The sequence below is a fragment of the Bicyclus anynana genome, chromosome 7 (assembly GCF_947172395.1).
Source record: "Bicyclus anynana chromosome 7, ilBicAnyn1.1, whole genome shotgun sequence".
In the NCBI taxonomy this organism is placed as follows: domain Eukaryota; kingdom Metazoa; phylum Arthropoda; class Insecta; order Lepidoptera; family Nymphalidae; genus Bicyclus; species Bicyclus anynana.
In genome coordinates, this window is record NC_069089.1 from 17858224 (window position 1) to 17883655 (window position 25432).

Below are 25432 nucleotides of genomic sequence, written 5' to 3' on the forward strand. Positions count from 1 at the left end.
TCAGTTTCGTTTCGTTTTTTATCGTTTTTGACGGCTTGCGTGGCGCAGTGGTAAGCGCGGTGGATTTACAAAACGGGGGTCCTGGTACGATGCCGTGTAGAAACCAAAAGGGGTGTGGATTTTCATCCTTCTCCTAACAAGTTAACCCGCTTCCATCTTAGACAGCATCATCACTTACCATCAGGTGAGATTGTAGTCAAGGACTAACTTGTAAAGAATAAAAATGTAAAAAATAAGTTGTAAAAAATGTTCTACGGATTACTACCTGACTATTGCGTTTCGATCGTAAATAAAACAAAGAAATATATTTATATCTCTCAATACTTTATTCATATAAAATAAATCTTTCAAACTTACCCAATAATCAGATCACGTAACAATCCAATAGAATTATACATTTTAGAGACTAGAAAGTAGTATTGAACTGAGATTTTGAAATGGAAGAGCTTCTTAGTAATATAAAAATATAATAATACTTAAACATTTGTTAAACCATATTTACAATAAAGTTATATATCTGAAATAAAAAAACACTGTATTTTAGCACCATGTATAAAATCTTTGATTATTTTAATGTTAATTTAAATTTTATTACATGTGGTGAAACTCATTCGCACAAAATCCAAATATTTACATCGTTACTGCCCTATAGCTGTATATTTGCGACAACAGCAACGAAGATATTATGTGTTTTAAAAGAAATATACAAAGTTTTCGATATTTGTGACCTTCATGATCTTTTGTATTAAGTAATTAAAGTGTTTTTAGATAGCATGAGTACGGTGCTATGCTATCGTCGCCTATATGACGTTCATAATACATACTATTATCGTGAACCGCGGCAAACTTTCAATAGTGAAACGAACTGTCACCCGCACCATCCTACATGTACTGCAAGCTAACTACTATCTACTATTTTAAACACGACAACGTATCGGTGGTTCTAACAAGAAAAAAAGTCAATGGTTAACACTAATGGTTAATAAAGCGAATATGTATTATGACGGATTAAACACATTATTGTTCTCGATAATTTGTTGAAATATTGTAATATGAAATATCATAAAGACCTTAGTCACGGATATAGGTAGATACCATTATCAATTAGTAGAGCCGCTACATATTTGCTGAGGCGCAGTAACGCTCAATTTTTACTATTAAATGAATTTTATTATTACCACGTCGAAATAAAGTCGAAAATTAATTAACACGACAACTAATATCTAAGAGGCGACGAGAGCATACGTATTAATTAATTTTCAACTTTATTTCAACCCCGCCAAGGTCAATAATAATTTAATAGTAACAATGGGCCTCGACATATTTGCAGTGGCCCTAAGTTTTTATTTTAAGTGCATTTTAAGGACGCTCATATTATGTAACGATTTAAATATTTGCACACAACAAAACTTTACACTTGATATACCTATTGTTAAAGATTATAAAAACATAAAATTGATGAAATAGACTATATATTGATAAACAAACTCTTTCAAACTCTGTGTCAGAACGACGTGCTCTTTAAAGTTTTAACTTTTACTTTACAAAACCTAACCTAGCAGCGTAAAACTATTATTTACAACATACCTATCATATTATATGTATAGTTGTTAGACACATGTCATCACTGCGACGAAATACTGTTATAAATTAATGTTTATTTACAAAATACACAAGACCTAAGTTTACAGAATTTCAAACAATTTGAAATTGAAACTTAAAGCATAATTTTGTCATGAGCTCACGCAATTGGAACTAACGCATTGCAATCAAGAAATTCAATTAATTGAAATTTATTTGTTAACATTAGTAGCTAAAGAACAATTGGGGTGTGTAACTACAGCTACTGCTGTTTGGGTCCAATCATAAAATAAACTCCATTACATTAGAGTCTATATTTTTACATTTTTAAAAACATACCTAAATAAAAAAATGTGTAACGATGCATTATTTGTGACATTAAATACAACTCAAAAAATGTGTAACGATGCATTATTTGTGACATTAAATACAACTCATTAACAATGTGTATTTAAATTCATTAATAAATAAATAAAATTCTTGTCCTTGAAATTTTGTCATCATAATTAGGCAATTACAAATTCAATTAATTGAATTTCAGATTGTATTTCACATTGCAGTAATAATACGAACAGAGTGTAATGACAAACTTTTAATTTGCATACGTTTTGCGGTCTAGGCTCTATTTAGGCTTATGACTACAAACCTTTTGAAATACTGTATCAGTAGTAAAATATTGTTATAATTGATGGTACTAACACTATGCACCCGAAGTTGTTAGAATGACCACTTAAGGAAAACCAAATTCCTAATTAAAGCTAACTGTCACATTAAATATCTTTTTCTCGTTTATTTTCCGTTCACCACCAGTCAAGGCAAGACTTTCACAACCGCATACATCCAAAGTAAGGCTGTACTGTGCATGTGTGAAGGGTCTTTAAACCTTCAATCCATTAATTTTTAATTTCTATAAAGAACAGGTTCTTCCTTTCACTGCCACGCGTCTAAACTTAACTATAAGTTTATTTCCATGTGTCCTTAATTTGTATTGCTACATATGTTCCAATTATAAATTAAAGCATATCTCAAATGTCACACTCAAATTCTGGGACTCTCTTATTCCTTCCGTCGGGGGTCATTTGAAAATGGTTTTCCCTCGTGCCTATCCGCGGGAAACCGTTGAAACTGTTCCTACTGACCAACGGGTTCTCTCTCTCTCTCTCGCGGTGGAAGCTGGAAGTGGAAAGCTTGCCGTCTTTACGTTCAGTAAAGTTCGTGTCGTTGAAATTCTTGTCTGGAAAACTTCTGTCCGGGAAGTTCTTGTCTTGGAAGTTTCGTTCGTTGAACTCTCCGTCGGAGAAGTTTCGCTCGTTGAACGGGACGTCCCGGATCCCGAAGCCGCCCATCCGCGGCGTCCCGATCCCGAATTTGTTTCGCAGCTCCTCGTCCCGCAAATTGAATGCCCGGTTGTCGAATTTCGGTGGACCCGTTTGTAACCTGGAAATATTTAAATAAATTGAAATAAAAAAATGTATTTAATAGTGTACTTTAGAACAATTATGTTGTTATTGAAATCAATATAAATACCTAATTAATTTATTTTAAAAATAAGTTATAAATCTGTAACTGTTTCTACGTAGGTACTATTAAATTTTCTGTGATCCTACTAAATAGTTAAAAGTAATGGTTAACATCAATAAATATAATATAGGTACTCCTACTGTGCGTTTCTTATCCTTGATAATAATGACAAATACCTCTTATATAATATATAAATATGGGTATCAAAAAATACAAATAAGTAAATTATTCAACATCCACTATGACTGACGACAAAAAAAATTCTTGCCGGTATCTTCTCAGCAGAACCTGCCTTCCGAACCGGTGGTAGAATCTTTACAAATAGTCAACTGACGTGTCAAAAGTTTTTGGCTGGTGGGAGGCTTCGGCCGTGGCTAGTTACCACCCTACCGACAAAGACGTACCGCCAAGCGATTTAGCGTTCCGGTACGATGCCGTGTAGAAACCGAAAGGGGTGCGGATTTTTCATCCTCCACCTAACAATTTAGCCCGCTTCCATCTTAGATTGCATCATTATTTACCATCAGGTGAGATTGTACTCAAGGGCTAACTTGTAAAGAATAAAAAAAAAAGTGCTTGTAAACTGAGACTACTTGAAATAAATGAATTTTGAATTTTGAAAAATAAAAGTATAACTGTATTTGGGTAATAGGAGTTCTCTTTTAAAATTTTTAGTTGCGGATACTTACTCTCTAAAGCACCGCCTCTCCCGGTCATACTCCGCCGACAAGCCGTCATCATCATGAATAATCGCCGAAGGATCGCTGTACACAGAGGACTCTTGGTAAAACGAGTCCAGGTCTACGTAGTTTCCTTCCGAGGGCTCATTGTCCAGGAGCTCAGCCAGTTGAGCCTTGAGGGTGGCGAACGTTGGTCGTTGGGTGGGGTCGGCGTGCCAGCAGGAGTGCATGGCGCGGTACAGCTGCGGCTTGCAGTGAGGAGGGCGCTCCAGTCGGTAGCCCTCCGTCACTGCTGCCAGGACCTCTCGGCCGGACATCGCTGCGTAGGGCGTTGAACCTGAAATTAGAAGGTTTTTTTTTAAATTATCGTACTTATTGTGCGAGTGTTTAGCTATAATTTCGTAATTTTATGAAAGCTGCAAGTTTGTGTTGTACGTATCCATATGTTAGTACGGTAAGTAACTATCGAGTGTCGAACATTAGAAAAACACCGTTAACAATTAAATCTCCAGTGTAGGTAAACACTATAATTGTTAACATACATACACAAGTTAGGTAGGTGCCTTAAACTGAAACAGTTTGTTTGTTGTTAAAATTCTGCTTCCTTAAACCTACCTGCTACCTTAACATCTTCTCTGGCGCAGTTGACCGTGCCTTGGTCTCACCAGAGAAGTCCTGGGTTCGATTCCAATATAATATTAGATGGGAATTTATATTTTTCTTATTTGACTCAAGTTTGATCTGGTGAAAATTAAGGGCCGTAGTTAGTTAGCGTTCTGGTATGATTTCCAAAACCATCAGAGGTAGGTTCAGTAAACGTCTACTCCTTCCTAATTAACTTTAATTTTGTACTGTATGTGTATGTATATAGTCACTCATGTCATGAGATTTATATCCAATAAAAAATATCTACTTCCCCTTTGTCACAAAAAGCTCTATTACCAAAACGTGCATTGAAAAACATCAGAACATCATTAACCCGCGATGACATATTGTTTTGAGCAACGATATTTTATACTAGAAACAGGGCATCAGTGCATCAAAAGTGAGGCGGACAAATGTGCATAATTGTTTTAATTTCATTTAGTCGCTTATTAAACAACGAAAGTTATTTAAACACATAATACCTAAATATTGTCTAAAATGTCGAGGTCGAGGAGGGAGGTGGAGTCGCTAAATTCGGATCACTTTTTGCGGTGATTTAGCAGGCGCGTAACATATCTCTAGTCGTATCCTACTAATATTAAAAAGGCGAAAGTTTGTGTAAAAGTGTGTAAGTATGTATGTGTAAGTAAGTATTTTCCTCTTTTTTTCGCTGCGGCTACTGAAGCGATTTGGCTGAAATTTGGAATGGAAATAGATTTTACTCTGTATTAACACATAGGCTACTTTTCATCCCGGAAAAATATCCGATTCCCGCGGGATTTGTGAAAAACTAAATTCCACGCGGACGAAGTCGCGGGCGTCCGCTAGTATAAAATAATCATTGGTTGTGGTGCTCACCGAGCGTGACAATTTCCCACAGCAGGATCCCGAAGGCCCACACGTCGGTCTGGTGGCTGTACACGTTGTAGAGCAGCGCCTCGGGCGCCATCCAGCGCACCGGCAGCGCGCCGCGCCCGCCCTTGCCGCCCGCCCCCGCGCAGCGCGACATGCCGAAGTCCGCTATCTTCGACAGCTTGTTGTGGTCCACCAGCACGTTCCGCGCGGCCAGGTCTCGGTGGACGATCTGGAAAATTGTGTTATTTTATTTATAAAAAAATTAAGCACCTTTGTCCTTTCTTCTTCTATGAAAGAGTTGTGTATTTAACCCATTAAAAATATCGATGATGATGGTGAGTGCATATAAAATTATGCTTGAAATTGATGACAGACAACAGTCAAAGTAAAGCAGCGGTAACTCGTCCAAGAAAGTACTATCGCTGTACTTATTTGCAGCTATGAGAGGAAGACAAAGAAGACTCAGCAACTCGTAGTAAGATGATCGTAACGTGTGTGCTCTGCGAAGTGAAAGGTTCGTTTATTTAAAAAAAAATACATACAGCCGAACGTAGAACCTCCCCCTTTTTGGAAGTCGGTTAATTTAGATTAGTGTTACTCAGTTGCGTAACCAAGGGCCCGTGCAAATAAAAAAAGGGCCCCATTAGTTACTATCTAAACTAGTTAGGTTTTATCAAGTAAAAATATTAAATATATAAATACTTTCCTAATTTCACTTAACAGTTGAGTTGAGGAGTTGCTATGATCAAAGCCGGGTTGCAACTTGTCATATTTAATTTGAAAATGGGAGAAATTTTCGAAAGTTCAGTTTGATCGAGACTTTCGAGAAATTCGAGAGCACCCTGATTTTAAGGGCCCCGGGGCGCTGCACTGACTAGCCGCTGGGTAGTTACGCCACTGGTGTCACTTTGTATTAGGCGATGAGTTTCCATTAGACATCTGGTAGACGAACTGTTTGTTCCTTCAACTATTACTGTAAAAAATTACTCGCTTCTTTGGTAGCGATGTACTCCAGGACCGTCGCGATGCAGTAGGCGAACACGGTGTGATCTTTAGAATCTTACGCTGATATAGAGAGACGCTGGCGTAAATACATTATGTCAGCAGCTTAATACTAATGATCTCTCTCCCTTGGAGGAGATATAGTCTCTACACCATATGGTATGGAGTATAGACTATATCTCCTCCTACTCCTACTGTGTTGCGACGGGTATAGGCCACACCCCTCGCGACACAGTAGGCGTACCTCACCGCGTGAGATCTTGTGGAAATACATAAGCATTTTCATACTTTTTAACAAATGAATGCAGTAATAACTCACTCCTTTGGAGGCAATGTAGTCCATGCCCCTCGCGACGCAGTAGGCGAACACGGTGAGGTCTCGTGACGTGAGCGCGCCGCTGCCGCTGAAGCGGTCGGGCCGGGAGCGGCGCTCGCGCAGGTACGTCAGCAGCTTGCCACACATCACGTACTCCATTATGAGCAGATACGGTTCTAGAAACAAATATGCAAGGAATGAATACCTACACACATCAAAAGTATTCTCATTCATTGTAATTCCGGAATTCTGGCTAATAAACCATTATTCTTTTCATTTTATTTTAACGTTTTCATCATTCTTTTAGTTGCGATAAGTTTACTACTATAGAAACAGACGGACATGGCGAAACTATAAAGGTTCCTTGTGGACTAAGGAATCCTAAAAAGGCTTTTATGAAGACGTAACTACGAGCGATCTTTTTCAAAAAAGGAGGAGGTTTTTCAATTCGACCGTATACTTATTTATTTTTTAATAACCAAAATGACTTGCGCTTAAAAATTGTCGTCTAAATACCATAGAAAGCGAATTTAATGAAATGTTCAAAATATTATCTGTGATGATAATAATGGGTTGAAGTGTAGTTTTCATTGTAAATTTAAAGTTTCGGAATTGGGCAACTTCATTTGTAAAAGTAATGTACCTGTATGGCACAGAATATCATACTTTTCTGGAATGCTTATATTGTTTTAGATACAGCTACTTTCATAAATAAGCCCATATCAAGCTCAGACGATCGGCTGACTTCATTTATGTCAATTCATCAGTTTCAAAGTCAGAAAGAAAACCATATACGTAGATTATTGCAGTGAATGAAACAAAACGTGTACCTTGTTCAGTGCAACAAGCAAGTATTGTGACCACATTCGGATGGGTTCCTATCTTCTGCATGATGTATATCTCGTGTAGCAGCTCCTGCTTCTCCTTCTGTGAGGCGGACTCTTTGATTGTCTTCACTGCAACCAGACGCGTTAGCCCATCGTGGCCGTTCAAGTCATCTGCTTCGGCTTTCCAAACCTGAAAAGTCATAAATGAATATCCACTAGTTTTTGGAATTCATTCTCAACGATAGGTTAGGTTTTGAATTTCGAAAAAAGTCGTAATTTATAACTTAAACAACTTTTATTAAATATTGTGTAAAGTTACTAGATTAAATGATAGTACGAAAGTTAAATGATTGAAGTGATTATGAGAAATTTTGCAGATATGCATTTCAGATTGTTTGTTAATTTCTAAGCTTCAAAGTGATGTCTCCAAAATTTTACAAAAACGGAAATGTTTTATACCTGGCCAAAATTTCCTTGTCCCAACAAAGTTTGTAATCTAAGTTTATTTCGAGGAAACTCCCACTTTTGGTCAGGCTTAACAGGAGTGGGCAGAGGCGGGCGAGCGACTGGTGTTATCGGCGATTCCTTCTTGATGTCACCTCCGTCTTCGAAATACCCTTCGTATTCGGTATCAATGTCTTTGGTCTTTTTATTCATTATGTTTCTTAAAACAAACGCCACAACCGCTACTACAGGTAAAAATCCCAGTCCTGCCAATACGTATGATGTTGTGTATGTTTTTTCAGCTTCAATCACGACTTCCTCGTTTTGAGTATTATTACTATCTTCACTGCCATCAGTTTGATTAGTAGTCAGGGTCTTGTTAGCATCTTTGGAAGAGTTAACTGTTAATATAAGGGGCTTTGAACTGGACTGCGAAGAAGTCCGTGATACAACAACAAAAGGTTTAAATGTTTCTGTCGTTTCTACTGCTCGAGTAGTTGGCACTGTAGTTGGAATAATAAGTGGAGTGGTATAGGCTTCAGTTTCATTAATTGATGTTGTAGTTAATGGTTCAGAAGTGGTCGTGGTAGTAGTGGTAGTTGTAGTTGATGTTGTTGTTGTTGGTCTACGTCTTTTCAATATATTTTTTGGTCTTATTGTTAAACCATTAGTAGTGTTGACATTATCATTTTGCTTAAACAAACTGGCCAGTCTTTCAGATATTTTTGAAGTAGTTGTCTCTTGCTTTAAATCTCCTATATATTTGTCACTGGTTATAGGAAACTCTAATGTTCTTTGAGTTATTAATGGCTTTGAACTTGGATTAGCTTTTAAAGGTCCTTCTGTTGTGGTGGTTCTTATCCGGATCCTATGTCTGTAGGGCTTTTTTGGTACATTTTCAGTTACAATTGGCGATGTGGTACTTGTCGTTTCCGTTTCATTTATCGTAACAACTTTTGGTACAGTAGTATTTTTAAGATGTTCTAATGATTCTGTAACTGTAGAATTTTCGGGTTCTTTAATTAATTCATCAGTCTTATTTGGACCTTTTATAGACGATGTTATTGATACAGAAGTAACAACTGCAGTGTAAACTGAAGTGGAAGCTTTTTCTGTTGTAGCGTTTACTATTTCAGGTAAACTGTTTTCGGTGCTAGATAATGTAGTTAATCTAGAAGGTCGACGGCGTAAATTAAAATATGTTCGTGTAAAATTTCTTGGTTGTGCGACAGCGTTAGTTTTATTTGTCAAAGCTTCTGGTATAAGGGTTATATTTGTATTTGTCATAACTTCTTTAGTCATGGAAGTGTTATTTACACCATTATCCTTACTTTTATCTATCGAAGTCAGTGTAGTATTTTGTGTTATTAGTTCAGTCACATTCAATTGTACAACAGATTGAGGCTTTGGCGTCGATTGAGTTGTACTTGAATATTTTCTATAAGCATTTACTAATCCTACGTGCCTTGCTGGTGCTGGCCCCTTAACCGTGTTTCTTATTTTATTCTTCTCTATAATATTTTTTACAACAGATACGTCCATATCTTCATTTATTTCTTCTTCACCTGCGCTAGTATTTTTATATTTTTCAGTGGCAGAATATCTTGAATTAAATTTCCGTTTATCCGGAGGAGCTGCTATGAAATTGACGGACTTTGTTGATGCCGAAAGTGAGGGAGAATTGGTTAAGTTGTCCGTGATTGCCTGACCGGCTAGTTTTTGGCCAAAATATAGAAACGGAGCCATATCCTCGTCAGGTAATTCCGTTTCTAGTGGACGAAAATGATTGTATATCTCTTCAGACATAAACAATGTTTGATTATCTGACTTATTTCCATTATCTATTTCTTCTAATTTGGTATTTTGTATATCCGTGCTATTTGCTATAGAGTTAACTTCTGGTTTTTCTTCTTTTTCTTGTTTATTTGGCAAGACAGTCGTTTTTTCATTTTCATCTGAAACAACTGTTGTTGTTTCTAACTGATATGTAACATTTTCTTTGATTTCGTTACTCGATGTAGTTTTATTTAAATCGGGTGAACCTTGGGTTATGTTATCAGTGTCTGAGTAATTTAACAAGTAAAGTCCGTGATTAGATTCATCAACCTGAAACTCTTCTTCAGGATCTAATTCGACTTCTTTATCGAGCCCTTCTAACTTTTCAGGTGGGACATAAATTATAGCACTTTCAGTCGTCGTCTCTGCTACAATCGTTTTATTTCCTAATTCTTTTCTCCTATTATTTAAAAACCCTGCCCTACTTTTATTCTCCTGGTACAGTACCCTAGGAATAAACAAATGTCTTATTTCGTGCGGTTTCACGTCCTGGCGTATTTCTTTGTTGCCTTCACGGGATACAAGCTTCAACGTGGGTGCAATCGCTTCGTTACTAGAGTTATCAAATGTGATCCTCCTCACAACAGAGCTGTTAGAGTCTCGGATTTCCAACTGAGCAAATGTTGTATTTCCCCTGGAATAGAAAAAAAAAACTTTAACAACATATAATTAATTTATAATAAAAATAATAGATTTAAAACTAATTGTAAAAATAAGTATTTAAAAAATTTATAACGATTAAACACAACCAAATATTTTGATAATTTTATTTGTGAATATCAACTTTATTATCACATCCAAATGAACAGGGGGCACACCTCTTATATAGAGGCTTACTTGTGAGGCTTGTGTGCCAGGTTGGCGATGGTGTGATGTAGTAGAGGCTTGTGCGCCAGGTCGGCAATGGTATAATGTAGTAGAGGCTTACTTGTGAGGCTTGTGCGCCAGGTTGGCGATGGTGTTGATGTGCGTGGTCAGTCTGCCGGCCAGCAGCTGGCGGCGCCGCGCGGCAAGCAGCGACAGCAGCTGCGAGTCGCGCGTCGTGTTCGCGCTGCTAGCCGTGGTGGCGCGCCGATTCGTGCCTGGAACAGGTAACGAGACTTATAAGTAACTATAACCGGTATGCAGTCAAAGCCTCAATACCTCACTATGAAGAGATCCGACTAATCTCCGAGGGAACCCCGTCCGCTGGACTATTATCCTACCCACGCGTAACAAAGTCTTTTCCGACTGGTGGGGAATGAATATTGGTCATATTTAAACGATATGGCAAATGTTCTTTTATAAAACTACTAGCTGACGCCGCGCGGTTTCACCCGCGCGGTTCCCGTTCCCGTAGGAATATGGGGATAATATAGCCTATAGCCTTCCTCGATAAATGAGCTATCTAACACTGAAAGAATTTTTCAAATCGGACCAGTAGTTCCTGAGATTAGCGTGTTCAATCAATCAAACTCTTCAGCTTTATAATATTAGTATAGATAAGGGCGATTTCATTAGTGCGTTGCATTGCGTCGTTGTAAGGGATAACATTGTATGACATCTACGTTTAGCGCTTTGCCGATTTGAAGTCGGTACAAAAAAAATTAAAGACCCTATTTGGCTCAGCATCGACTATTTTGCTCAAACCGATTAGTGAATTGGTACGATAATATTTTTCACTTTTTAGTTGAAATTTTTTATTAAAAAGATTTCAGAAGAAGAGAAATAAACTTAGTACAAAAACTAAAGACAATATAAACTGGTATGCGATTCAGGTCCAACATTTTTGGGAACTACGATTGATCTAATGCTATTTCAAATGTTCTTCAGATGTAGTCGAGGGCGGCTAGTTATGATTAGGATCGTTCATTAAGCTCCAAAACGTCTGCAACTATAATTTGGTCGCCACAAATCGCTCGACCTCAAACGGTGGATTGCGTGACAATAATTAGGCGCGTAATCAACCATTGCTTCCATCCTTCACCTCAAAACAAGACAATAGGCGATGGAACTAGTGATGTGATCATTGCACTTTTGAATTGAAATCGATTCTGTGAGTCGTTAGACGAGTGACTTGAAATCGATTTTAAATATTAAAGATATTTAAGACAAATAAATGATTTATAATAGACTAACCAACACCCCGCGGATTCACCCGCTTAGTACTTAGTACCGTTCTCATGAGTATAAGGGAGTAAAATATAGCCTACACACACAAATAACGCGGCTTTCTAGTGCTAATATAATATTTAAAATCGGTTCAGAAGATTCAGAGATTACCCCATATAATACGACAAACCTATCTTCTTTATAATGTTAGTATAGATGTATGATATAATACAAGATTAGACAATATTATACGGTCATGTACATAATATACACATTACACAAGCTACTTAGAAAATCATTTAGGTAATTAAATAAATTTACCTAAGGTATAATTATATCTTATTTTAAAAAATAATATTATATTTTAACTTCAAAATCTCTATTACTTATGGAAGGATGCTATTTTCGTTACGATATTATATCCAATAAATAACGAACTCTTTCTCAAAGTGTAGTAAACAAAAAATTATTTAACTAAATTATCCTCCAACAAAAATTCAATGCGCTTAAAATCGATTTTGTAATAAGTTTGAGCGTAATCGATTTATATACTAAGTACATCACTATACAAAATGCAAACGAGCTACTCGTTAGGACCTTGACATGTGAAAGACTGTCATGAGAACTATTAATGCGTCAAATGATAACCATTATAGAATAAATTGTACCTTTGATAAGTCGTGCCCTATTTGCATCTAGGCATTTAGCTATGTCATTAAATTATTATAATTTATGCTTAGTGTAACGGAGCTCATTGTATGAGTTTTAATTCGGGGTAATACTATTACTATCAGTAGCCTGCTTAGGGTACTATGCTTATAAATTGTACATGGAAAATTCCTCTCCAAGACAGGTTCATAATCAGTCCTCAGGGTAGACTGTGCACTTTCGTTAACTTAATATATCAATTTCCTTGTGTTCACCATTGTCTACACCATGTATGATTGAGCTTTTTTATACCTTAGGCACGCCACTGTGTATCTTTAAACATGCAAACAAACCTCTCCAGTCTCAACACAGTTATGGTGCTTGGTGCAGGAAGCATGAAGGTGAAACTTCCCCGAAAGAGTAACAAATAGTTCTGTTTCTACTAAACACTAAAATATTGACGTATATAAAACGTATAAAACTGCAATTTTAAGGAGCAAAGATTAAGCTGAATTGTGACCAACGTAATCGGCCCCATTATAATCTACAGGTACATAAATATCTGAGCTCTACATAAACTTCGAAAGTCTAGCGCGCTGTTCTCCAGCCTCTCACATTCCTAGTCAAGCGCTGGAATTGCTTGAATTGGCCTAATTGTTTTTCCAAGCTATTTCACAATTTTGTACATCGGCAGACTTAGGACTCGTCCACAGTTGTACTTTGAGTTTAGTTTCTACACACTCATTTGATTTGAACTTTAGTATTCGGATCCTACTAATATTATAAACGCAAAATTTTGTATGGATGCTTGTTTGGATGTTTGTTTGGATGTTTGTTTGGATGTTTGTTACTCTTTAACGCCGCAACTACTGAACCGATTTAGCTGAAATTTGGTATGGAATAAGATTTTACTCAGAATTAACACATGGGCTTGCACTATGAGAAAAATCATAGTCGTTGTTAAATAATTTAACATTATCACACTAAGCCCTTCCACCCACATTGGACTAGAGTGGTAGGTATCCATATGCCCTCGCCTATAAAGAGGGAAGCATGGCCCTGCAGCAGACTGTTTAAAGGAGATGGTCCAAAATTGTATGGGACCCAGGTCCAGTCACTAGCGGAAATATTTAGGATAATAGGCTATTTTTGATTAAACAAATCTACGAATTTACTTTAATTCTTTCGAAATAATATTCATTATCTCCCAAGATCCATGAGGTTTTATGCCCATAAATGACCACGCTGGGCATGCGGGTTGGTCATTCGCAGTCCTAGACTTCTCGCACCGGTGTCGCTGCTGCCCGACACCGGTCTGTGATACTTGTAAGTCTAGTCGAAATTGAAAATGGTTATACCGCCATTTATCGGTCGCCAGAGCCTCGTCGGTCCCTCTGCAGGGTGCACCACGAGCAGGTGAGGTTGGCAGTAGGGGAGGCTGACTGGTACTAGCCTCCCCCTTACACCATCGAGAGTCATTACGAATCGTCTCGCTCGTAGGTTTGACGACTTCCAGCCTCCCGAACAAGCCGGTTTCCGAGCAGGCTTTAGTACCATAGACCACATTCATACGCTGCGGCAGGTTATACAGAAGACCGAAGAGTATAACCAGCCACTTTGCTTAGCGTTTGTGGACTATGAGAAAGCCTTCGATTCGGTGGAAACCTGGGCTGTGCTAAGGTCATTGCAGAGATGCCGGATCGACTACAGGTACATCCAAGTGTTGAAGTGTTTGTATGAAAGCGCCACTATGTCAGTCCGTATACAGGATCAGACTACGAGACCAATCCAATTGCAGCGAGGAGTGCGACAGGGAGATGTGATCTCCCCGAAGCTATTTACCGCCGCTTTGGAAGACGTCTTTAAGCTTCTGGACTGGAACGGATTTGGCATCAACATCAATGGTGAGTACATCACTCAACTACGGTTTGCCGACGATGTGGTCATTATGGCAGAGACTCTGGATGACCTTAGTACCATGCTCAACGACCTCAGCAGAGTTTCTCAACGTGTGGGCCTAAAAATGAACATGAGCAAGACGAAGGTCATGTCTAATGCTCATGTAACGCTCCACCCAGTTATTGTTGAGGACTCTGCGCTCGAAATTGTAGACGAGTATATATACCTAGGACACACAGTCCAGTTAGGAAGGTCCAATTTCGAGAAAGAGGTAAATCGCCGAATCCAGCTCGGCTGGGCCGCGTTCGGAAAACTCCGCGACATCTTTTCGTCCGAAATTCCTCAGTGCCTGAAGACGAAAGTCTTCGAACAGTGCGTGTTGCCAGTGATGACATACGGATCCGAAACCTGGTCGCTAACTATGGGCCTCATTAGAAGGCTCAAAGTCACTCAGCGGGCGATGGAGCGATCTATGCTTGGAGTTTCTCTGCGTGATCGAATCAGAAATGAGGAGATCCGCAGACGAACCAAAGTCACCGACATAGCTCAGCGAGTCGCGAAGCTGAAGTGGCAATGGGCAGGCCACATAGTTCGAAGAGCCGATGGACGTTGGGGTCCCAAGGTGTTGGAATGGCGACCCCGCACCGGAAAGCGCAGTGTTGGTCGACCCCCCACTAGGTGGACAGAGGACATCAAGCGGATTGCAGGAAACCGCTGGATGCTGGCGGCTCGAGATCGTTATGCTTGGAGGTCCATGCAAGAGGCTTATGTCCAGCAGTGGACGTCCATCGGCTGAAAATGATGATGATGATGATCTCCCAAGAAATGCAACACTAATACGGGTAATAATGGCGGATCGATCACGTTTTCAATGGAGTAATCGATTTGACGTTTACTGTCAATTGTCATGTCATAGTTGCTTTATGGTGCCATCTTGATATAACTCAAAAACTTGGGTTTTAATTTTATTTAATTCTTTTTATTTAGTTACATTTATTCACTTTAATAAATTCTAATAAGATCCTTGTATTTTTTAATAATACGGGGTACAAGAGTGGGCCTGAAATGGACCATCTCCTTTGCTCTTTTTTTATTTAACTATTACAAATAGGGTTGAAATACACTGGACAAAGATTTACTCGAAACACTTCCTAATGTTTGAACATCTTAGTTACATAATCAATTAATTATTGCAATTTAGCACATGGGCCGCCGTTTACACAACTTTTAATTTACGTAATATATTTTCTTCATGCTTATACATATATTGTAATTATTTCGATAAGGAAAATTTAAATTAATTCTGTTTTCTATAAATAATATTACAATGAAGGCGAACCCTAAACTAATTTCAGTGAAACGGCCCGAGCCATGGGAAAATATATTTTGCAACATTAATGCCTAGTTAAAGTTCACAGGCAACTTGTTCTTTTATAAACTAATCAGTAAGGGTCCGTGATCTTATCAGATAACATGCTACAGGCGTAGTGTTCACTATCAAAATGTACCGCTAAGTAATCAATTACGTGTATCCTACTTATATATGTAGGTCGCTCTTACTTATTTTATATGGAACAGTCTAAGTTAAACTGAATCAATGTGACTGATAGGGTATTGCCTAATATTTCTTCTATTTAATTTGGTGATAGATGGATCGTAAGTAAGAGAAAGATGGCTACAAGAAACAGTACACGGCGAGCGAGGTGATCCGGTGATGGTACGGAGTTGATGTAGTGAGCGCATACCCATCCAAATTCATACAAAGAATACTCGAGGCGAAGCGGAAGGGTCAGGTCCCAAGTGGTTTTAATGAGCTACGCCCTTAAGCTATACAAGATAAAACCATCGACTATAAGTTAATTTATGGGTAAATACGATAAAATAACGAGGATTTTTTGTTGTAAGTTGCTGAAGGTGCGAAGGCTCTGAGATTCAGTTGCTTTTGTTTGTTAAGAATAACAAAGTGATTGTTATTATGATAGTTATTTCTAAGAAAATATTATTTTAGTTAAAGTTATTTTTAAGAAAATATTATTATATTTAAAGTTATTTTTAAGCTTAGTTGCAGATGGACACCAAGGTCAAATCTTTGTGATTTTTGTGGTTGTCCGTTTAATTTACCTTTTTAAGTTTTGTAATTTATTTTTAATAAATAAATAATAAACCTATATGAAAATGATGAAACAGGTTGCAGTATTCCTACGAGAACAGGAACTACACGAGTGAAACCGCGAGGTCTATGAGCATTCGATGAAACAAAAGAGGCATTGCACAGAAAGCTATAAATCTACCCATATCTGTCATGGTCAACGATAGCTACTGAGAAAAGTCACACTAATGAAATAACGTCATAACAAAGCGTAGCTATTAAGTAAACGCTCGCTTTGCCTAATGTTACAAAAATGTTACAAAGAGTATCACTAATGTAACAATGCAGACCCAACGCGTAAAAAGCGTATTGTATTTTGTAAACGGTTGCCCGCAGTTCCCACAGTATGCTATTTCTATAGAAACAGTGTAATATACGCATGTTTCGTAGGTTATTAGCAAAACTTCAAGATTTCGTTAATAACTAAATTGAATTGACGCAGCACCTAATACATTCATCATCATCATTATCTCGACTTAGGGGTACAACGTATTTCCCAACGTTTGAGAATATCTTGGAGAAAAGCCAAGATGTGAAGAAAGAATCGAACCCAAGATCTTACGATGCAAAGTCATAACCCAGTGACTCAAATATAGGTTTTAAAATCATATACCTACGAGATAGTTGCTTTAGTTGATTTAGTTCAGAAGTTAGTTTAATAATTATACGATTATTATTATTACTAGCAAGTTCTTCATATTAATTTAGCTATATTTCATTCCGTTTACGTAATCAAATTAATTATATCTTTGTCTTACTTATTAACATGCCAGCTTTTATTTTAATTAAATAAATTTAATCTTTAATTAAATAATAATTAAAGACTACTCTTTTACATCTTATCTACAAAACCGATAATAATAATTTTGCACCTATATGTTGTCAGACATAGAAAACAACATTTAAGAGAAAAAGAAAGAAAGAAAAAATAATATATTTATTTACATGCTTTTTAGTGTTTGTGACATTAATATTTGAATGTCTGTATATGCCTCGATAAATTGTAGTGAATATATAAATCATATAGCATATTATATATAACATAATAATTGTGTGCATTCAGTAAGCATTCTCTTTCAATAAATCCGCAACGTGCATTGGTATTTGGTATGTTCAATATATCTGCGACTACAATCAACTATTGTCGCTTGGCTAGCAGTGCGGACCGTTACACTAGTGCTGGCATCGTAAACACTCGATAAAATATAGAAAAAAAATTAAAATTCATAATTACATATTGTTTTGTAAATATTTACACATACATATTATTATAAAATATATTTTTTCAATACAATTAAATAAAAAGTAGACAACAAAAAAAAAGAGCGAAAGAAAGTATTCAACTTGAAGTTGTTTTGTTTGTGTTTGTTTTCTTTTCTAGTATAGACAATCATTTTATACTTTCACTCCAACCTTACTCTTAGTGGACTTGGAACAATACTGAAATATGTAACCTATTTTTATACAATTTATGGATGATTCTAAAAAATATAATATTAATGTATGTGATATACTTACTAGTTTTTTTTAATATTAAGAATATTAGCAATATAGACACCTTGAATATGAGCCCGGACTGTTAACCGTAGAGGTATTGAGCCTTTTGCTTGGAGATCGGGATTTCGTAGCATCTGCAAGATCTGATAAATCATTAACGTTATTTTGACTAAATATTGCCCCTACTCCTACAATACTAGTGCCACCTGGTTTTAAAAATGTAAATTAACGTTATTTCATTGAAATAATCAATGATTGCAAATATCACTGCCACTCGATGTAGTGGCTCATGTTTTTGAATCAAACACTAAAATACATAGTCCTGCTGGTAGATTGAATACAATAAAGTACCGAGTTATCGATATCGATAAATCGCAGAGCCGGCGCACCTGCGGCGTGCAGTGACCGACAATGGGGCCATCCATTACGCGCGGCCTCCACACACTGACATTTCGCAGCGACTCTATTAGCGGGACCACACACACATACACACAATAGTTATGTCACACATCCTGTGTGCGGTATTCGAAATTTAAATTGTATTTCTATAACCGCGTTATTTCAAATTAAATCTCATATTAGTAGTTTAGAGCTTTCGGGTACAAAACCTCTAAACTATAATGTTGTTTTATGTACATAAGTACTATAATATACTACTATGCTTTACTTATTTCAGCTTTTTCCTTCACATATGCACTGATTTTTCACAAAACACAAGGCGTGGACTATCTAGTCCTGCTGTCACGTGATATTGTTATGGAGTCAATTACTCTAAGGTAGCCAATCCGCAACAGAGCTGAGCAAAGGGGCTTCATTCTAAATCCTCTCTCTTTATAGAGCGAGGCCTAGTTCTGTAATTGGCTGTTTGAAATAGGCTGAATAGGAGTTAATGTTATGATAAAAATTATTATTTAAAATTTAAATAGGTATAATTCACTTAAACGGTGAAGGAAAAGCATCAAGAGGAAACCTGCATACTTAAGAATTTTCTTAATTCTCTACGTGTGTGAAGTCTGCCAATCCGCATTGGGCCATCGTGGTAGACTATTGGTCTAACTCCTCTCATTCTGAGAGGAGAGTCGTGGTCAGCAGTGAGCCGAATTTGGGTTTATATATTAAATTATAATTATAAACACTATAGTTAAACCGTTATCGTTAAAATGACAGATATCACGACCGAGAGTCTGACATGCACTAACGCTGACGTAAAAGGTTACTTCAACCTGTGACCTAAACTAAACGCTTAGTAGGATACCTACTTGTGGAAACTATTCGCGCTATCCGTGCCCCGTTTCTCGTGCTGATAAGCCACGTTCGGTCACGGTTTGTAAAGCTTGGGGCACACTCTACTCACTTGTAGTAGAACTATGCTTATTCCTACTATTTTATTAAATTTCTAAAGCCACATCTAAGTGTTTTAGTCTAATAGGTATCATCTCAAGGAGACACAGATATTACGACTATGACGCTGTACAAATCTTCTATAACCATTGTTTATATTCTAAATTGATTTTTATAACATATACCCGAGAACAAAAGAAACCGGAAAGAGAATATAAACAAAACAGAGCATAAACAAAATAAGCCAAGCCTTCAAACATGATCAATCCCTCTTTTATCTCCGGGCAAACTAAAAGCCAGTGCTTTGAGTACGTCCCACAAGAGAGTAAGACAGCGAATGGGAATCCAACCCCGGACCTCTCAGCCTTCAGTACAGCCCATAAAGCGTGGACCTATTTTAAGCACATACCTACTTGAAAATGTCCACTTTTGTTACAAATAATAAATGTCAATTTATTATTACTAATGTGATATGTGTAAGTATAAAATCATGGGATGATCATCATCATTATTTTGGGCCAAATTTGAAAAATAACCATGATCCAGAGAAAAGATACTATGTCGGAAAAGAAACCTTTTCAAAATTACTTGATTTTGATTTTGATTTTAAGCCAGCTATCGCAAGTTTATTCCAAGATGCAAACTAAATACATCAGTGTACTCCAGGCTTCAATGCAATTGCTGCGTTCTGAAGTCATCGATATACGCGACTGTCTACATAGGCGCATAAGGTATTTACGCTGAATTAAATTATGTTAATCATGCCTAGATGTACCTAACTTCCTCACAGAATTATTTTTAAATATATATCTACTAGGGTTTTCAAATATAGACAGTATAAAACCTAAACCATTTATTATATTGTGGTCTCGAAAGTAACGGTAAAGGATCGGTAAAGGATCACTCGCGTATCAATCTGTCTTATTCAATTAAAAAATGACTATCAACACGAGTCAAACGCAAAGGCATTTCGAGAATAAATTAAAGCTGAATATGTAAAAAATATATAAAACTAAATATGAAAAACCTACTTAAACCTTTTAATATTAATTAGACTCAGTTTGGATTTGGCACAGATCTCATTGATTTTTTAAATAATTTATTCAATGTTCGTAAATCACTCATCGTTCCATAGATCTTAAGCCCTCGCAAAGGGCTATCGAAGGTTGCTCCGTGACTCAAGTCGCCATTTTAGGAGCAGTAGCTTCATGAGTAACGAGCTACGCGGCGCCTGATATGGACGCGCGTCTTGCAAGCGTAATAGAATGTTTGGACTTCTATGACGTCTTTTTATACTTCTACGTAATAAATAGTATTAACTAGAATTTCTTAACATTTTCATCAACAACTTACGATAACAACTATGACATTTTACTAAGAATTTACCTACTTTGGCCTCAGTTGACATAAATTACATACAAACACAAAATATTGTACATAAAAGAACAACATTTTAAACCTATGTAAAAATTTAAAAAATCTCCCTACATTTCTAAATTACAAAACAAGATTCAACAACATTAATCACTTAGGTACAATGCATTCGGTAGGTAAATATGGTATTGAATTGTATTGTAAGCAGTATTGAACACCGCTCATGGCAAATCGTCGTAGAAGGGCAGAAGTCTTTGTGACCTCTCTATACGGCTTCTATTATCACATAAATGGGTGCATAGTAAAACGCTACATCTAGCTTTATTGCTGCTACATTGTAGATTGTGCAATTGTATTCAATTATTATAATAGATTTCAACGTGTGTAAAGCTACTCGTTGGGGACTCCATCTCTAAGCATCTACGAGATATAGACGCTATTCTGTATCGACGTTTTTAAGGACAGTTTGAGTTTTTCAAATTCGTCTCTATAAATGGAAGGAAAATTCTCTAACAAAACGATCCTCAGTTGTACACACACGACACAAACACACAAATGTACTTGGTCTGTCATCCAAAGCCAACCAGACTCCTGAAATACGAAATATATTAACAATTTTATAAGAAATACGTAAAATTAAGTGTCCACTTTAATATTAGGCCGAGACAAAGTAAGCTCTTGATTCACGGGAGTCAAACCGTCAACAAAACCCTGTCAAATATTATAGACTGCAGACATAAATACAGGTCATAAACGATACGAAGGCTGTATGTATTCGTACATAAATCCTTGTAATTACACGTAAAAGAGGATGCAGGAAACGGCTGTAATTTGTCACGCCGCCGGTTAACGTAATACTGTAATTATTCTGTCTTGTATATGACCATAATTATTACTTTATTTTGATAAAATAATGGCGCTAATTTTATAACTGGATAGTCATCATCATTATCATTATCGGATGAACGTCTATTGCTGGACATAAACCTCTTCTAAGGACTTCCAAACACAATTCCCTTGAGCTGCATACATCCAGCTGTCCATCTAGTGAGGATTGACCAACACTGCGCTTTACGGTGCGGTGAAACTCGAAAATAATAATAATTATACTCAAATTAAAAACTGGGGTTGAATGCGAAACTTGATCGGATCCGTTTGACAGCAAATTCATTCCAATATAGTTGTCAAACTGACAGTTTTCTTAGTGATTTGACATTTATTTAACGTATATTTTATAAAACGAAGCAGTAAAACAAATCCAATCAAGTCACGAAATTAGCCATCTGTAACGCTAGCATGCGACCAACGAGATAATCTCGTCATGAGAAATAGACAAAATTCAACCAATGGCGGCGCAACGGAAATAACGCCATCTCTTTCATTGCGTTGGTACGACAGCGATGGAACGTCGACAGCTCCAGCGCTATTGGACGACAGTATGTCTATTTTCTCTTCACTTGGTCACATGTTAGCGTAACTGTACAGTGTGAGATTCGGATTTATCTCTTTTTCTCTTTATCTACCGATTCTCTGCCTTTTTTTAAGTAGTTCATGTTTGCGTGAGAATACAATGATAAATAGTCTATGACACTTACAAATAACGTGGCATTCTAGAGGTAAAAGAATTTTCGAAATAACTTTAGTAGATCCAAAGATTATCCTTACAACACGGCTTTATAATATACTTGTTTGTTACTTATTATAGTCTAGAATAGCAAAGGATTATAGTCTAGAATAGTATAAAAGCTATATTTCTTCCCGATGTTCCCACAGATTTAGTATCTATACGAGTAAAACTGCGGAACTTAGCATGAATACATTATTTCATGAGAACAAAAACAAATATTATACAAATTACTTGCGTGTAACGTGGATACAAAAACTTCATTACGTATAACTATTATCTAAGTATTTATAATAATGTTTATTTAGTAAACATTTAAACTAAGCACTTGCCTGATATAACAACAGAATCATTCCGGTGGTACCTACTTACTGAACAAAGAAGTAACCTTGCATGTAAGTATTATGCGCAGATTATGAATAAACAAATAAACTGCTAACACGATTTACATAATTACACTGACGGTCAAATTGAGTGGATTTAACAATGATTAATGTAGCTTATTAATTGTGAATGAAAGCTCATCAACAATAAAGTTTTGGTCAAATAAGTTTCAATGTTTTTTTTGTTTTAAAATCGTATTTATTTCGGAAATGTTAATACCAAAAAGCAATTTCAAAAGCAAAACTTAGTGGTTTAAATAACCTTTAATTAAATGATAATCGAATAGAACAGCAAATCTTAGAATAGAATACTTATAGGATAATAATAATAATCGGACATTTGTTAAGTGTACACTTTTCGTGCCGCGTGTATAAAATCATAATTATAAATCCCGGATGGATTTGGAACTTGTCCGAAAATTCCGACAAATTTAGATTAACTGTTTGCTTATTTCTTTATTATGAAATCTTCTCATGATGGTTTAAACTCTAATATATTCAAAATGCTTTTAACATCACATAAACAATAAAGTTTTAATTTTTTATAAAATAAAATGTTAGATAATTCGCGATCATAATATATTATATTGCATTATGTTTATTCCTATTATATCTGACTAGTTCTTAATCAAGATTGAGCTCAAGCATTATTGATTAACATAAGTCGATGTATTATTTCCCCGAGGGTCATATTAATATATTATATTGATGGCGCGATAAAATTCCATTTTGGAAACCTCCATTAAATATCCCAACACTCTGTCACAGTACAGATTGATAGGTCGATAATGTGTATCTTAAGGCACCAACAGACGTTCTAACTTCAAAGTTGCCTGTCGTGTGCTTACCTACAGCTTTACTACGCGGACCTAACAAGTTAATGTGGGCCATAAGTAACTGAAATTCTTACATAACATCATCTTCTACGAATGTGTACTCTTGAAATAGATTTTAATGTTAAAGTAGGTACACATTTTTTCTCCAAGTTATGCTTAATCACAATTTCATGAGAATCCGTTTGATGGGTTGAAAGAATAACATAATAGACTGAGAGGCAAACTAGGATAGCTACTATCTTATATTTTGTTAATCAAGGTATTTATTTTAATCCAACCCTGTTTTGCTCTTTTTCACTTTATATTTGTAGGGTTTGTAGTAAAAAAAACTTGTTTATATTTTTCTAGGTACTTCGAAGTTCTACCGACTCAACCATATGCCGACTAAATTGGACGATGATTTGCATGCAGAGTATGAAGCGATTTTGTTGGCATATCTGTTAAACGCTTATACGAATTGAATACTACTAAAATTATCGGTCAAGTACATTGTATTAAGTATCACTATTGCATGATTAAATTAACAATAACAATATGCGTATGCGTTGGAGCACAAACGGGTGTGTCTTGATTATATCTTAAAAACCGGAAACTCTATCAAAGCAGGTACAGTAATGTAGCGTTAGCTTATCATTACAAACTGAATTGAATTTTAATTCTCTGGCAATAATAAATAACAATTCATTGAAGAATCACCATCATCATCTATTATCAACGCATATTCGGCTCACTGCTGAGCTGAGCGAGTCTCCTCTCTGGATGAGAGGGCCAAAAGTCCACCACGCTGGCCTAATGCTGCCTAATGGATTGGTAGACTTCACACACGTAGAGAATTAAGAAAGTTTTCAGGTATGCAAGTTCCCTCACAATGTTTTTCCTTCACCGTTCGAGACACGTTATATTTAATTTCTTAAAATGCGCATAGCTGAAAATTTGGAAGTGCATGCCCCGGGCCGGATTCGAACCTACGCCCTCTGGAATCGGAGGCAGAGGCTATATCCACTGGGCTATCACGGCACGGCTATCATTGAAGAATCCAAAATACCATAATTAAGTTTTGTCTAAACAATCATTTTGCTATTCATCACTACAAAAACAAGTAATGTCACTCAGAAACGACTATAAATCCCTCTACATGTAGGTACATAGGTACGTTTAGCTCCGACGGATCTTTAGAGCTTTACACTAACATCATCTGCACAAAAATGCCTCGTACGTTAATGTTTCTTACTATACGTACACCACCTCTCACTGCCAGTAACAAGGAATGTAATTAACAAAGTATTATCTTGAGCAATACTCTTCTTAAACTCCTACATATTTGTCTGCAACTTGCAGCGAGAGTGACCATGCGGTCGAAACGAGTCGGCTTTTATATATGTGCAAACTAAATAAATCACTGCCGATGGACGTTGGGGTCCCAAGGTGCTGGAATGGCCGTACAACAAAACGCAGTGTTGGTCGACTCGACCCCCCTAATAGGTGGACTGCCGACATCAAGCGAGTCGCAGGTATTCGCTGGATGCAGGCGGCTTAGGAAGTCCCTACAAAAGGACGTCCATCGGCTGATATGATGATGATGAAGAAATAAATCAAATTATAATACTTATATCGAAGTTTGGATACTTTCAATTCAATTTGTTTATTTGCAATTGTACAGTTACATTACCTGGTATACAATAAATGTTGAAGTAGGTACATTATACAATTCGCCATATACTGGCATGCAAATTTCTTAAAATACAAAAATCCCGCATATACATTATTATTGATGGTGACTGTACACAAGTAAATGTTCTAACATCGCCTTGAGAACTTGTCGCTCATACAAGTTTCGGACAAGAGTTTGGAACTAGTTTTGTATCACTGATGACCTATATACT

The 25432-nt window shown here is 36.7% G+C and overlaps 1 protein-coding gene across 1 annotated transcript in view; it reads right to left on the bottom strand.

Annotated features, from left to right (window-relative positions):
• Positions 1 to 303: 303 nt before the first annotated feature.
• Positions 304 to 25432, bottom strand: part of LOC112045770 (uncharacterized) — a 128821-nt gene continuing 103692 nt past the window's right edge. Inside the window, exons 2-8 of the mRNA XM_024082086.2 lie at positions 10636 to 10789; positions 7887 to 10341; positions 7431 to 7617; positions 6604 to 6776; positions 5286 to 5511; positions 3792 to 4119; positions 304 to 3018 (exon numbers count right to left, since the gene is read on the bottom strand). Of these exons, the coding sequence (XP_023937854.2) occupies positions 2607 to 3018; positions 3792 to 4119; positions 5286 to 5511; positions 6604 to 6776; positions 7431 to 7617; positions 7887 to 10341; positions 10636 to 10789 (3935 nt within the window). The 3' untranslated portion in view covers positions 304 to 2606. The remainder of the gene's footprint in view (positions 3019 to 3791; positions 4120 to 5285; positions 5512 to 6603; positions 6777 to 7430; positions 7618 to 7886; positions 10342 to 10635; positions 10790 to 25432) is intronic.